General features: G+C 32.0%; 1 protein-coding gene across 2 annotated transcripts in view; it reads right to left on the minus strand.

The window, feature by feature from the left end:
• The window catches only part of Edil3 (EGF like and discoidin domains 3), a 394,473-nt gene that overhangs the window by 10,640 nt on the left and 366,438 nt on the right, over positions 1-17,395 (minus strand). For both annotated transcript variants that reach the window (XM_040271830.2, XM_005315666.5), the window contains one exon: positions 14,703-14,858. In XM_040271830.2, the coding sequence (XP_040127764.1) occupies positions 14,703-14,858 (156 nt within the window). The remainder of the gene's footprint in view (positions 1-14,702; positions 14,859-17,395) is intronic.

The raw sequence follows: 17,395 nt of genomic DNA on the forward strand, positions 1-17,395 counted from the left end.
TTTTATTGAATTCATGACATTTTTAAAATAGTGATTTTTAGTAAAAATTATAACTTATTTAAAAATAGTTAAAACTTAGTGGGTATCATAATTTAAGTACCTTTTTTATAAAGTGATAATTTATGTATAATGAGTATAAAATCTGACTTTCATGGGTGATTTAAAGGTAAGATGCTCATTGGTTCAAGGTCTAGCATCATAAAACTGTTTTATATACTTAGTATCAATATTACTTAAAGTTTTTAGACTGAAAAGTTTAGTTACAATATGAGTTAAAGAATTAGTTTTAAGGTTTTAAACTCATAAAAATTTTCACAGTACTAGTATATACAAATGAAATTAAATATAATGTATTTTATTTGGATTGTGTTTAGAAGAGATACACTCTGTACATAATTCTATGATTTTATTTTCAATAATGTTTTAAACTAATCTACAATTAGTTTGTGCTCTACTTGGCTGTAGGGCATTTCAAAAATAAAAAAGTTTTCTTTAAAAGTAAAATATTGTGTTGAAATGTGTAGAAACTTTTTAAAAATAGTATGAGCCTATATAATATTTAAAATTTTTAAACTTGTACATGTATGAAACTTCTGTTAGTGATTTGATCTAAAAAGTTTAAAACCAAAGTTTGATTCTTTTAGCTAGCATAGGCTCCAACTGATATTCAGTAAATTCAATTTTATAAGAAAATTTGCCAGCATCCTGAAACCATTTCATGATTGAAGGAATAGTATATCATTCTTGATGGTTTCCTGTGCAATCAATTCCACTAAACCAATGAAACTCTGTAACTAAATTAGTCTAAATATGAACACAGCCTTTCAGATGTAATAAGGAAATAAGAAACTATTTTCCAGGTAAATTCCAATATACTGAAAATGTTCCTTTGGAAAATAGGCCATATTGAGAATCACATTCTAAATGGTTCACATGCACTCACAAAAAAGGCTTTGGTTGGAGTTGTAGATTGTATTAACAAGAGTCTACATATACCATCAGATTGCAAAAGAATGAGCTGAGGGATCAGCCTTCTCCATAGGTTATTCCTACAATGTTGCAGCAAAAATCCTCATGGACACAGGAACACAGAGCTGTCATAATATCTTTTGCCCTTAAGAATCCTGGATAAAATTACTGCTCTCCAAAATTGCAGGTGAAGTTAACAGCCAACCAAACCTTTTAGCGGGTGAACATTTCTGTGTATAAATTAAAGGGGAAAAAATTCAATTAGAGTGAACACAAAATATTTGCATATAAAGACATATAAGACTTTAAGGTGAGCCACAGACAGTGACAGGAGCACATGTCCCAAGTTGTGAAAATATCATGTATATAGTCTTTAGGTAGGAGATCATATGGAAAACACCTTGTTTTTGTATCACCTACTAGTTATAACAAATTAGACAACCAGCTTTTTTTCTGTTTTTCAAAGGATTTCATCATTTTGTTTTCTTTGCAAGGAAAATATAGCAAGATACATTTTTGTCTGAAGTATGCCTCTGTGTGCTATCTTCAATCAAATTGCTAACTAATGAAAAATTTCTCTGGTAGGAATCTCTTTCCTTGAGTTTAGGATGTGTGAAAACTAGTATAAGCCTAGTGTTTGTGTATATGACACTCTGGTGATCAGTATTCAGTTCATATGACTGTGTAATATGAGTGTGCAATGAAAGATTAATCTAACCCAAAGAGAGGTCTGGCTTTTTGCCTTCAGCTCCCATGAAGTAATCTCTAAGCTCTTGGATGTGCTGTATGAAAAAGTACTTTGTTTACCTGGGAGCCTTGGACTATATCAGACAGTCTATAGTAGCACTGCAATTTCAGTTGATTGCATTGGGAAAACTTCAACTCCAGAGTATCTGGAAAACTAAGTTCAGCCATGCAGAAGTTCAACCATGTTAACATGACTGAGGCTCAATTAAAAACTCTGAACACCAAGACTGGGGTAAGCTTCCTGGTTGACAGTACTTTAGACTTGCTGTGTCACATTATGGCAGAGAATTCAGCACTATCCAGATTTCAACTGGGAGAGGATAATTGAAAAGTCAAGACTGGGAAATTCTGGAACCTGCCCCGTATGACTCTTTCCTTGACAGATTTTTATCTATATGTTTCCACAGACATGAACTGTGAGTATACTATTTTAAAATATATTCTGTGAGTCCTTCTAGTGAATTATCAAATCTGAAGATGGTCATGGAGACCTATGAACCTGCAACTAATGTCAGAAGTGAGGGCAGATCCATGCACGTATGAATTTGTTGGGATGTACCCAACTACTATGTATAACCACAAGGCTCTGAAAAAAACAACTAAACATAAATAAATAAAAGAACAAGAAGAAAAAGAAGTGACGGTTGACTTGTGAAATCCTAAACTTTTGTAGTAAATGTTGTTGAAGGCTACAGATTTTTTTAGAGGAATTTTTTTTTCCTATTTGTAACATTAGCAGTCAGAAAAGGAATGTCGGTTGCGTAAAAGGGTATTTATAGTCTAAAACTTCCCTTACTTCATGGGCCAACCCGTGAGTGCTACTCAGGCTTCAAAAGTCATTTTGATCATACTCTCTTTTTTTAATTCTTTGAACAAATCTTGACATAAAAAATCTAATGGAATTTCTTTATTTTGTCTCTTGCGCTTTCTATATCCTCTACTTTTAGGGTCTATATGTTTTCTCCACTTTTTGCTTTTAATCTTAATTTCTGGATGATATTTATTCTCATGAATATGAACCTAATAAATATGTCAAAGAACTAGTGTCCCTTGTTTTCTTTTACATTTTAGCAGCAAAATATCTTTATTCTCCTGCATTTCTTTAATATCCTTTTTCTGCAATGGTTTATAAATTCTTTGAGGAGCATTACTTTGGACATCTAGTGATTATTAATTTGAATTCCCTTGAGAAACTTCAGTCAGGTTTTCTGAATGCTATAGAGCATGACGACATATATAAATAAATCTGCACCATGGTAATTTACATTGGATACCAATTTTTATCTATACTCATTTCAAAATGATGTTTTGTTCCATAAGTCCTTTAAAAAACCTAGATCCTGGCTGCTTTAGAGATTTGTTTGCCTCTCAGGCTCTCTCAATGAAATTATATGAGGCTTTCAAACTGCCTATCTAAAGATTTAGCTTCAAAGGTCCAATTGTAGAACATTTTTACTTGATGGAGAAAGTAAAAGAAAAACATAGACAAGTTCTACAGATTTCTACCAATGTATGAATTACCTTAAATCTCTAAAATAAATATACAGAATTTCTGAGAAAATTATTTTCATTCCCATTTTGCTCTCAGGATATTTTTTATGCTCTAAATTGTGCTGTCTATTGTAATTATGTTAAAAAGTAGATCTTTGATTTTAGGCAATTCTACATTTCACTGAACTGATCTGGCTTAGCTTCATGCTCCTAGTAGCTATAAATCTCTAATTGTATTAAAATAATTTTTTAACTAAACCACAAATTTAATGTTCACTTAGAATTCTTGCAGCATTATTTTCACTCTGTTGCTCTTTCTAAAAGATTTTTTTTCCAAAATGCATAAATAAGGATTTCAATTATAATTAGCAAAAATGCAAATATGGTTCTCTTTCTTTTTTAACCTACATTTCTGGCCTTTCATTGCTTTTCACATTGCCATATATTTTCCTTAGTTTTCGTGTCTTTGACATGAAGGCTGATTGGCTGATATTTAATTCTTGATTGGGAAAGGGAACTGCATGATAGCTTTCTAAAATCCATTTTTCTCAGATCTTTTTGAATTTGAGGTAGTTGGAAAAGTGGTGGAAATAGCATACCTTTGAGAGTATTTTAAAAAGCTTTCAATTTATGGCCTCTCATGGACAGGCTCAATGTACCCCAAAATGTGTAAGATTAAGGGGTCCGAATCTCCCCTGTAATACTGACCTTTGCACTACTGACATGGTTGGATAAGTGACATTCATAATTCCTTAGTCAACTATGAAAGTGACAAGTTGATCTAAAAGTTGCTAAAATCCACCTCAGTCAAATGAGAGGCAAAAGGGACCTCCACCACTTCTTTAGACTATTTTATTTGTTGTTGCTGCTGTTGTTGTTTGTTTTTGGGTAACCTTGGCTTCAATTAGCTATAGAACTGGTATCTTCTTTTTAAAAAATCAAAAGAATGTAATTTCCTTTTACCTTTTATTATTAGGTCATGACCCTGGGAATGAATCCCAGAGAAAATTCAAAGCAAAAGATGTTAACTTTGTTGACTAGTATCTTTCTTCTCCCACACTCACTGGAAATTTAGAATGCTCTGTCTAAAAGTCAGTAGATAGGACACACCACCATATTTGACTTCTTTTATGATCAAAGTCTCCTTAAGTAACAAGAATATTCTAGGAAATATATCACATAGGATGATTGCCTATAAAGATTTATGAAACATAAAATATGCCATTCTAAACTGTGGCTATATATTTAACTATCTGCCTTCTAGCACTCAGATTTTGACTGCTGTTAAAAACATTCCTAAAGGAAAAAAAATAGAATTGGAAAATCATCTGCTTTATAAAGATATCTCCAGGAGATATTACCAAGAGTAGTCAGAAAGTAAGAACATCTATTTTTTTCCCTTTTAGTCTTACATCAGAAATGTAGAAAATCCCTTTCCCCTCTTCTTTAAAAATACAGAGCAACCTGCTTCTCTGTTGAAGCTCAAAGCACATCTCTTAGTGTCGCCTCTTAAATCATACCAGGTATTTTCCATTTCATCAGAACAATTTGTAGCCTGACTCTATCCCTTCATAGCAGATATATAAATGATGTGGCAGTAGAGAAATTGATGTCTTTGGTAATTCTCACCAAACATTAAGAACTCTTTCCTCATTCCAAGTCTCTTTGAAGAGTTTCACCTTATCCTGGTCAGAAATGACTTAATATACAGCTGTATGCATGAAAAGAAGTGATTTAAGCATTCAGCCATATGTCTTCTAAGCAAGACTGTTGTTGAGGAGAAAAGAATGTTAGGGTGTGGGAGTAGGGAGAGCTGTAGCTGATGGTGAAGTGGGATCTTTGCACTACACTGGAGTGTACAGATGTGGTGTGTATGCATCTGTGTGGGTACTTGTCTAGAGAAGAAATTAAGTATAATTTTATTATGTAAAAGTAATATTGCTTTCATTCACTTTTGAGGAATCCCTTCTTTAATTATTATTAGCTATTAAATATCTATACAAAATAATTTTGTTTCTAAATTGTTGGAAAACAGAAAACTGGCTCTTGTGTTCAGTTTTCTGGGTGTAATCTTCTGTTCATAGCTGCAGAGAAACTGCAAGTGATGCCTTTTCATGTAGGTGTGATCACTGGATTCATCTTTTATTAAAGTTATTTTTTAATCAGTTATGTGTTTCAAATTATGCCAGAAGGTTTATGATGGTAAGAAATGTGTTACTTTTTGAAAAAGAGCCCCAAAAAGATACATACAGATGTGTTTTCCCAAGAGTATTCTATACTATTTGATATGTTTTCTCTTTGATTACTAAAAAAAGGAAGAATATGAAAATTATTAAGTGGATCATTTTATAGGGTGTGGCAGATTTAAGAATATTTTTATAGTTTCCTATAAACATGGTCAGATAGCAAGTATCTTTTATTCTTTTTTATATTTAGACTTTGAAAAATTAGGAAAAGGCTGGAACATTAATTAAGTCATTTTGAACATGTTAAAAGACTTTTAAATGCTTAACATATTGTAACTGATAGTGTGATGGCAGATAGTAAAACCAGCATGTGTGCCATGCAGAACTCATGTCCTTGAGCATTTTTTACCTCCAAAATAGACTATAGTATACAGTCAAAATATTAATTTACAATTATTTTGAAATTAAGGAGTTCTTATCTACATTCTAGTTAATGAATAATACAAAACTGCAGTAAGAAAAACATGGATTTTACCAAATTCAGATTGGTTAATCATTTGTTTTCTCAGTAAAAAAGATAACTAAAAGATCTATATCAAATAGAACTCTGCCTTTTTTAAAGTAAAAAATGCTGATAATTATCTTTCATTTAATCTCTTTTTCTTCGGGTATTTTAGTGCCTTTTAAAGATTTCATGTGAATATTAAACAATTTATTAAAGCTTAATAGCTATGACCATTTTGAGGGGAGACCCATAGCTGATTAATATTTTTATGTTAGCATTTTTAATCAACACAGTTTCATAGTAGGGCTAACAATTATGTTGCTCACACTAGCAGTACAAACATAACCTAACAAAAGCATTAAGTAAGTTTTATACTATAAAGTGGTCATTGTACAATTTGATGTCTCAAAATAAAAGGAATGACTTCTTAAAATTAATAAACTCCTAGCCAGAATCAGTGGGGCATGCCTGTAATCCCAGAGGCTAAAGCAGGAAGTTCACAAGCTCAAAGCCAGCCTCAGAAAACGTAGAGCACTAAGCAACTCAGTGAGACCCTGTTTCTAAATAAAATACAAAATAGGGCTGGGAATGTGGCTCAGTGGGTGAGTGCCTCTGAGTTCAATCCCCAGTACCCCTCCACCAAAATAAATTAATAAACTCCTTATAAAGAAATGGCTTCTCAATTGTTTCAGTGGCAAGCCTGTCACTCTTGCTTGTCATTTATTTTCAGCATCTAACTAGTTGCTCTATTCTATGGTAGTAATTGTGTAATTTCTTCTCAGTTCTGTCCCATAAGTCTCATTTCCTGCTCTCCTCTTCCTTTTCTGCTGTTAAACCCGACTTTATCCAGATTCAAGAATAATCATTGTAAGGTGAATAGACCACTTGGAGCTCTTGTAAAACACAGATGTGGAAACACAGCCTAGTGTTGGATCCAGCCTTATTTACCTTTAGACTTGCATCCAGTCTTGCACCTTGTTTCTGACCCCCACTTCACAATTGATTCTGATAAATTGTTCCTCCACATGGACTTTGTGCATTTAAACAAATGTTATCATTGGTGAAAGTGTGCTGCTTTTCAAATTCAAATTTGTTTGACTAGGTTATCCTTTACCAAGCTGGTAGGATGTAGGTCTGAAAACTACTGTCATTTTGTTAGGTCAGTTCTTTGGTTCTGACTTAATACTTCTTGACATATGGCCCTCTTGGTCAGAGGCCTTTGGGAAATTTACAAGCATTCTATTTTTGGCAAAAGCACAAATTCTAAAACTGATATATGGAATTACAAGAGTGCCTTGAAGTTAGCTATTAGTGTACATACCGCAATGGACTGCATGTTTTTATCCCCTTCAAATTTATATGTGAAAATCCTAATCCCCAAGGTGATGGTACCAGGAGATAGTGCCATTGGGAGATGATCCGGTCACTAGGTTGGAGTTCTCATGTATGGGATTAGTGCCCTTTTAAAAGTCACCCAGGGAGCTTTTATGTGTGTCTTTCCTGCCATATGAAGACACATTTAGAAGACACCATCTATGAACAAAAAAAGCTTACCCTTACCAGACACCAGGTATCTTCGAGTATCTCATCTCAAAATTCCCAGCCACAAAATTTTTGAGAAATAAATTTCAGCCTTTTACAAATTATCTGGATTTTCTTATAATAGCCGATCATTATGGAAAATGCTGAAAGTCTTTATTTACATGTCTTCACTAAATATTTTGTCTCTGCCTATTTATTATCAGTCTTCATTTACTTTTTTTTTAAAAAAAAAACACTTTATTTTATTCATTTATTTTTATGTGGTGCTGAGGATCCAGCTCAGTGCCTCACACCTTCTAGGAAAGTGCTTTACCACTGAGCTACCACTATATTTCCTTCATTCTTTTTTTTTCCTGAGAGAGAGAGAGAGAGAGAGAGAGAGAGAGAGAGAGAGAGAGAGAATTTTTTAATATTTTTTAGTTTTCAATGGACACAACATCATTATTTTATTTTTTATGTGGTGCTGAGGATTGAATTCAGTGCCCTGCGCATGCCGGGCGAGTGCGCTACCGCTTGAGCCACGTCCCCAGCCCCCTTCATTCGCTTTTGATGAACACCTTTATCCCTAACATTGAACTTTAAAAAAATTCCTAATTCCATGTCATATTTATTGCATTAAACATGGGGAAATGATATTAGCTATTGTCTCTGTCTTTCCATTCTTGGGCAGGATTATTGATATGATTTAAAATGAAAAAGCTTAGTTCATCACTAAACTTTGAACTTTGCCAAAAATAGAAACATTCTTAGTTATCCTGGGATTGAAAATTCTATAATTCCCACATTTATGTGAACATAGACAATATGTGCTTTTCACACCAGTACAGATCCTAGTCAGGTCTCATAATGTGGAATTATGACACGTAATTAAGCAGATAAAGTTCCAAACACTGATACCAGGTGGTGTTTACCTAAATAACAATAATGTCCTCAGTTTACACAAGGCTGAAACTAATTCATTGTCTCCTTAACTTTGGTTTCAATTAAGTCACTCACCAAACATCCAAGTGAAATAAAGTGACTGTATATGAATCCCAATCATATGTGGGCACAATTCACTGGGTATTATTGAATCTTAGTGTTTTTGTAACAAGTCATTTAGTTCTTGGAAATTGCTTTTAGAAAAGCAGATTTTTTTTCTTCCCATTTTGCCTTATTTGAAAACAAGATTCTGAATGGGTGAGAATAATGGTCTCCATGTAATATCAAGAAACTTGTCCTTGATCTTGCTGCTAAGAAACATGTGGCTGCTCCTCCTTGAAATACTAATTCTCTTCTTTAAGGTATTTCCCCTGCTAGCATTCTCCTCCCAGACTACCACTGAGGATTCCATTTTGTTTACTTCCAAAGGGTTCTTTAGGCTAACCATTGTCACCCAGATCAGATTTCAGAAGAGCATGTCCATCACCTACTCATGTGATTTCTGCCTTACTCATGAGTTGGAGTTTCAAGGCTTTAAACATTCAAATTTAATTTCAGCTCCTTTAAAATGCCAGCTTCTGCAGAAATGACAGGATGCTCTGTGGCATCTGTAATTACAGTTAAACTTGAACATATCCTTCAATACTGATAATGGCAGCTTTATTGATGAAGGATGATGATGGGCCACTTAAATTTCTACACCAATGTTGAGAAAGGGAAGGAGGATGAGAAGAACATCCTGTTTCTCTTATGGAAGAGTCATGAACTTTTAGGAAACTGATAATATACATGCTACTTCTCCTCTGCACTTGTTTTATCAAACTATACACCTTGGTAGGTTATATATTTTGATTGTTTAAAATATGCTGATCATGTCAAAGCTTTTTTCTACCAGCTATGAGCTCTCTGGGACTGGGAGTTCTTTGTATCACTATATCATATTCAGATTTTTTCCCCATACAGTGTTTGGCATAGAGTGGTTAATAACTGTCTCCAAATGCATAATTGAATAAATATAAATACTAGCTATTAGGTGCTCTCAGCCCATTCTGTATTCCCAACTACCTATTATTTCATTATAAGATTTGTAAAAACTAGTGTTTTCTATAGATGTTCAAAAGATATTGGAAAATATTAAAATTTAAATTATTTTTGAGGACACTGGTTCATGCTGATTCTCATCAACTAGTTAGAAGGCCAATAAAAGCATAAGGAATTATAATAAATTTTATGCTTAATTTCAAAAATTTAATTTTGGTTTTGGCAATCAATTAGAATCATCCCTCCCACACTTGCTTTATTATTCAAACAAACAGACACATTTACAAACATTCAGATTCCCAGCCCATCTTTTGAAAATCCACAGCAGGGCCCAAATATATTTCTCAATAACCTTTCTCCATGATTTTCTTGATCAGACAAGTTGGTGCCTCATCTACTGAATTAGAAAGTTCACCAAGGGGTTGCCATGAATTCTTGGTGAATATGAGCCATTCATCTTTAAGGATCAACTTAGTCTTTTTAGAAACAGCGTTCTTTATTTTTTTTTTTTTAATGAAGAAACCCGAATAAAGTTTTATTTTTTTTCAATTTATGCTTTAAAAAATACTGACTAATTTCAGGGAGGAAAATAAAATATTACCACCTTCTTAATTCCTCAGAGAAGAAAGTTCCTGTGGCATTAATTTAGATTTAATTTAAATAACATGACGTTATGACTAATATATTGGATGAGAAAACCCATTTTCATTTCTATTTTCCCAAATATGAACTCTTCCTGTAATTTATTATTGTTTTACTTTGGCTTATAACCTGAAAAAATTAAATACTGCAAGTGTCTGTCAAGTTTTGCAGTTTTCCTGCTAAATGCAGTAAAAAATAGCTCCAAGAGTGTAAAACAAATGTCACTTTCATAAGAGCAAAGGAACATTTGACTTTCAAATAAAAAAAAATGCAGCTGAATCCATGTTGTGAAGAAATATAAAAGTTAGTTAAGTGTTAGAAAATATTGTAGACTGGAAAGAGAAATACAAGAATGTATATACTGTAATAAGAGTGTCATCACAGGCTCAGTTACAAAAGATTTAATGTGTAGTGTTGTTATAAAACAGAATACTAAAGAAAGTTACAATCTTGTGAACACTGTGGGAGGGTAGTCAAAAACTGGTGTCTTAGTGAAGAGAACAAGGCGTCTATTTTTTTCTCACTCGACTTTAGGTATGTGTGTATGTACAGGTACACATACACATTCACATGTATATTCATATATTCCTATGTACATAGGAAATTTTTTTGGCACTGAATTCCTGAAGCTTAGTCAGTTCTGACTAATGAAAAACAGAAAGGGCATTCATGTATTTTTACATTTTCCTTTACACCACTTATTGTAAACCTAGAAATGGTTATTACTTTGAGATTATTTTTATAAAGTAATCTTGTATCTGAATCTGCTTTCAATTTCCATATCCATGCTCTCAAAATCTGTGAAAGCAGTCCAAAAAAACAGAAGTCATTAAATAAAAGAAGAAATAGAAACCTTTGTTTGTAAATATTTCCTTTTGAAAAATGTATCTATAAAACATTTTCAAATATACATTCATCCTGAAACATTTAAATTATTATATAGTTGAATTTACACTTACAAATATTGAAGATTTATTTTTTCCCTTATGGAAAGTAACCATGGAAAATAAGGCCTAAATAATGTCAAGAATCAATAGGAAATAAATGACTTATTTAATCCCAGGAAAGTTAACTGCTAATTGCACTCAGACCTCCTAAAAAATGAAAATTTTTGAAATTACAGGTAAAATATCTAGTAATAATAGCAACAATAATTATTTTGATATTCATCAAAAATATATTGATTGATATATATCTCAATAACCTTTCTCCATGATTTTCTTGATCAGACAAGTCGGTGCCTCATCTACTGAATTAGAAAGTTCACCAAGCGGTTGCCATGCATATAAACACATATTGTATATTCATATGTACATATTCATATATTCATATAGCCTGACTTTCTAAGTGTTTAAAGGATCTATGCAATACATTTTCATATTTATGTTATTAATCTCTCTTACCATGAAGGAATAAAGAGGTTCCATGCCTGTTAGCTCCTTTTTCTACATAAAATATTCCTTTATTGTAATATTAATTGCTGCATTTTTATGTGTAGTTTATAGGTATCCATTGTCTTCTCTAATAGTAGTAAACTTATATTAGGCTTTTTTCATTGTATCTAATTAGTTATAATATTATAAGCTAACTGACTAGATTTAATTTTAATTTTAAAACTATCAGGCAAATAGGTTGTCTTAGCCAAAAGATCATATGTTTCTAGTATAAAAATGGTTTAATTTTCAAAAATTTTCACACTGTATAGATAAAAGAGTGATTTTTTCATCTCACATGAGAATTTCTGCTAATAATGTTTTCAGTAAATAGTGTAGTACATTGCTATTCTCACAATTTTTGAAGTTTCTTAATGGAAACCTATTTTTATAGACTTATTTTGATCATATCCAAATCATATATTATAATAAATGTGGTTCTAAGTACATGAATTTATAACTACAATTTACTTTGTTGGCTTTTAGAAGTAAGTTCCTGGGCCTGAGCATTCATTTGGAGGCAGCCTTCATAATTTTAAAATGTAGACCATAAATTCTAAAGCAATAACTAAAATAACAAAATATTATAGCCAAGTCTAAAAGGACATAAATGAAATCATTTAAAAATCCAATTAATCCAAAAGAAGCCCCACTCCCAAAAAAGGAGAACAGAGAAGGTGTAAAAATAGAAAGTAAATAAATAGCAAGATGATAATTTTAAATTTAATTATATCAATTTCCAAATCAAATATAAATGATTTTAATGCTCTAGTTAAATAGCAGAGATATAATGGAAAATACAGAGTATGCTATATAGAATAAGTGCATTTCAAATATAGAATATAAATAAGTTAAAATAATAGGAATAAAACATACAAAAATAATGAAATTATATATATATATACTTCTATTAGTACCAAAGTAGATTTTAGAGGAAAATATATTACATGATAAAGTGGTTGTTTAATCAAAAGGACACTAAAATCTTGTTTATGCATATTTTAACAGAGCTTCAAAGCACATGAAGTGAACATTGACATGACAGTAAGGAGAAATATACATATCCACAATTGTAGTTGGAGATTTCCACCTTCCTCTCTCAGTAACTGATGACACACAGATAAAAAATCTGTAAGAATACTGAACACTTGGAAAACACTAGAAAGCTAGGTACAGTGGTGCACTGCTAGAATTCCAGCTACATACACTGTGGACAAAGGTCCCAAAATCTGGGTCAGCCTCAGCAACTCAGCAAGACCCTGTCTCAAAATAAAAAATAAAATGGGATGGAAGTGTAGCTTAGTGGTAGAACACCCCTGGGTTCAATTCCTAGTATCTCTCTCTCTCTCTCTCTCTCTCTCTCTCTCTCTCTCTCTCTCTCTCTCACACACACACACACACACACACACACACACACACACACAGATAGAGAGAGAGAGAGAAAGAGATAGAAAAGGAAGGAAGAAAAAAAGACACTGTAGAGCAACTAGACAAACTTGAAAGAAAAATTTTATGTTTGTTCAGACTGAGATGAATTAAAATGCATTAATAAGTAAATGTCTAGTGTATCAATGAAGAAGAAATTTAATTTTTTTCACATATAATCCATAAGTTAAAAGTTTAATATAAATGGAAACAAGTATTTTTCTTTACATTTCTTCTCTAAATAACTCACAGATTTTAATATTATAGTTGTACTTATTACACATGTAGAATAGAAGAAAATACTATGTGGCTTACATTTAATTTCAAGGCTATATAATTAAGTTTAAAAAACTCCATATGAAACAAATCAAACGTATGCATCAGAGGGCCTACTATAAAAGGAAAAGACAGGAACTGAAATAGTTATTTGTAAAAAAGACTGAAAAATATTTGTTTATAGTCCATAAAATAAATTTGAAGAACGGTTTGCAAAATACTCAATCTTCATTTAATCTATGGTGCTATTGATTATAAAGCATGCTCTTATTTTAAGTTTTCCAAAGAAAGAGTAAATGTTCCCTATTCTAAAAGTTTAAAATGTAAAAATTATGTGTATCCCAGCTATTAACTGGTTGTTCTGACAGTTAAATGCAAATAGACTTGGCTACCTAGAACTGAAGGTAAAAATATCTCTTCTAAAATGAATTTTGTGTGAAATGAATTCAGATTCTATTGACTCATGGAAATAACCACTACAGACCTAGTGTTTCTGAGGAATTTATAAATTTTCTGCTTTCAACACCTGAAGAAAGAAGCATTCTCAACCTCTCTGGATAAAGATACCAGTATGAGAAAAAGGCCAATATCAAATAAAAAATAATTATTAACTCAGATACTTAACATGTATAAAAGAGGTTGCTATATTTTCCCTAAAATCCTTTAAATTTTTCTGTTGATGTCTTCAAAAAGCTAGAGTTCTTTGCCTGAAGACTCTAAGCAATGAATTAACTCAATGTCATTAGTTCAGTTGAGGCCAAATTTTAATATCTGATCCCAATTAGGCACTAGTATTACCCCTGGGCACTATAATTCTTCAGGATCACACAGAACTTGACATTTGTTGATATATAAAAAGATGTTCAAGATGATAAAAACTTAATAAAAACCAATTAGAAATTGTATGCTTAGAATCAAATTGTATGTGTAGACACAGATAGATATAAAAACATATTATACAAATCAAAGAAAAGTCAAAAAACTATTAATATAAACAGTATGACTGAGTAGAAAATTTTTGATGAATTGCTCTGATAATTTGTTTTAATTTCTAAATTTCCTATTTGTAAACATAATAAAGGAAATATTAAATATTTAAAAAATATTAAATTTTTGAAATTTTCTCTTAAATAATGTTTGTTATAGCACCAGCAATTTGTTTTGATAATAAAAGTAATAATAGTAGTATGTGTCCCAGAAGTATCATTTACATGTGCATTATGGTAAATTATTCAAGTTTCTATTAAGTTTATAAGACATGAAGTGAACCATACATAGCTATAACTCAGACAACTGACAATGTGGGAAATGTTATCAGAAAAACAGTTTTTTAAGAGGTTTTCTTATTACATACACTACTACAAATTCCTTGACAATGTTTTTCTTTAAAATTTCTTATTTAACATAGAGTTTTTAGGACTTGTAGATGTTATTTTCATTATATATATATGAAGTTCATTCAGTCAACTTGAAAAGAATTTGATCCTCTAGTTGTGAACTTTATTAACTACTTAGATGCCTTACCTTATCTTTTCTTTGTTTTTCATCCTGGTATATAGCCCAGTGTTCTCCATCGTTGCTGTAGGCTAGTTTGTAGGAACCAACAAACTGTACGTGACCAAAATCTTTAGCTCCTTGTGTGATGATGCCAGTCACTTTGGTAGGGACAAGAAGATCCACCTAAAAGATAAAAACACACAAATTAAATGTAACAATTGGATCCTTTGTAAATTTGAATCCTTTATAAACACAAGAAATTAAAATGATACATGCAAAATAAAAAATATGCTTGGCTATTGTATTCTGAAAGAGATGACAGAGTCTATTGTTGGTTTATGATTTTGATTTTGTCATTGGCCAAATGTGGTCCAAGATTTCTTGAATAACCATTTTGATCATTTTAAAAACAAAGCAAAGGTCCACAGATTCATTTTATACTAGACTGATTCATCTAGCTGTGCAGTTTTTATATAACTGAGAATGGAACTGGCAGGGTAACTTTGAGATTGATTATTATCTCCCAGAACTTATGCATATATTTCAATTTACTGACTTTTCGAAGTAATTCAATAAAATAAAAGTAAAATTGTACTGTATATAACATGAACAAAACTGTCCATTTCATAACAAAAATCAGATATTTCACAAATAAATTTAAATAAAAGGTAAACCTTTTTAGTGAATATAATCAATTCAGGAATATATAACTGAATAATAATAATCACTGTCCAATGAAGATTCCTATTCAGAGAGCTAAAATCCTGAAAAGCTTGAGAATAAATTCAGTTATTCTTCAAAAATGTAAGATTACAAATGCATTCCTGACTGGTGGGATCTGTGCTTATACAGTGTTTTTTTTTTTTTTCTTCTTCTTCTTCTGCAAAACATATAGGACATGAGAACCAGGTCAGTTTAGTCAGCATTAACATTGTGAAAATATAATTGAAATGCAAAAAAAGGATGGTTTTCATCAAAGAAGAGTATATAATATTAACAGTTTAATAATTTCCATCTTCATTCTCTCATTCTTTCTTGATTCTTATATTTTATAACTCTAATTAAAAAATAAAACTGTGAAGCTGTTTTTCATAGGAAAACTCTTGAAAGAATGTTACCTTTGGTTTTATTTGTGTCCCTTGATCTATACATTTGTTTTCATCAAGTAGTAGCTGTCTACTTCCACCTATTTCCTATCACTAAGTGCCATGCTACATCCGTGATCTTATCATCTTTAACTCTCATGAGACCATCCATGTGTGTAACCTTGGTGCTTTTAACTACTATGTCCTTTTGTTTCTATTTCAGATCCTTCATCCTGTCAGATGTAAGGTAGCCATAAATAGTCTGCCATGGGTCAGATGCAGGCCATAAATGAGAACAGAGAGCTAGGGGCAATGTATAGAATAAGACCATATTTAGTTGCATAGATGCCATCAGTATAAATATGAAAAAAAATTTCTAATGTGTCACTGAGTGTCACTATATTCTTTTAAATTCACCTGGAGTTTTTGCTCATTTTTTTGGAACATGCATTAAAAATATTAAGCTAAAAAATATCACAAATTAAGGTAGATAACTACATTTAATGCTTCATTAAAAATAATTCTGAAGAGAATGTATATTTTCCTGTGTTCCAAATATGTGTCGTACCATCTAAAATATCATGTGCTGTTCAACAGTGCAAGATGGCAAAATTATGATATCCTGGGAAGGAAATGGTTGATACTAAACATTGTACCAAGTGTAGTTTTCTATGTGCCTAATTTCATCCTTTCAGGGACCATGGAAAATGAGATATTATCTCCTCTTTCCATATGAGGTAGTAGATGCCTAAAGAAGTAATGTAACATGTGATCTGAAGATAAGCAGTGAATAAAGAGAAAGGGAGAATCTCAGATTGCAAACCATGTCTTTCTGCTTTAAAGGCTCATCATACATATGTATTCTCCAAGTAGTGAATCACATTTTCATCCAATGATTGTTTTTCTCCATCCTCTGTAACTACTTTAGAAATTTCTGAAGAATCACCACACTCATCAAACTGACAGCAAGTCTAAGACAAACAAAAACAACTCTGGATTTACACTATTAGGAGAGTTCTATGTTTAATCATGAATTTCCTCTGTGTTCTTCTGCTGTCTGGGCTTAAAATATTGATTGCTTTGTTGTCCTAAATCCAAATCTAATTGCTGAGAGATTCTCAGGTAAAGCTGCTGTTCTTTACAATATTCTTCATGTTGCTGACACTCAACCAGTGGTAAAATAAATAAATAACAAGTAAATAAAATCATCTCACAGAACTCTGAGTCACTGTGTTTCCATCAAAGGAAACTCAGTGACACCACGGATATGAACAACCCAGGGATGAATTCTTCAGCCTAAATGTCCATGAATCCTGAGCTCAGATGACGCAAGGAGGAGTCTTCCTTCATCTCCTTTCCTGTGGTGGTTCTGCCTTCAGTTGGGTTTCCTGCTGGGTGGAGATGTTTTCTCCCAAGTTGTGTGTCTTGGCTCTTTCCAGCAGATATGTTTTTCTCCCCTAACTGCTCCCCTTCTCGAATTTTTTTTTTGATCTAGAAATGTTTTTCTTTTTTGTACTAGTTAAGCTTAAATAGGCAGCAATCTGTTTCAAGCTGGATTTTGTCCTAAAATTTGCCACATTAAACTTGAAATACAAGATCTCAGCAAAGCACTTCTTTCAGTACAAATTAATCAGC

Source organism: Ictidomys tridecemlineatus, chromosome 1 (assembly GCF_052094955.1).
Source record: "Ictidomys tridecemlineatus isolate mIctTri1 chromosome 1, mIctTri1.hap1, whole genome shotgun sequence".
NCBI lineage: Eukaryota > Metazoa > Chordata > Mammalia > Rodentia > Sciuridae > Ictidomys > Ictidomys tridecemlineatus.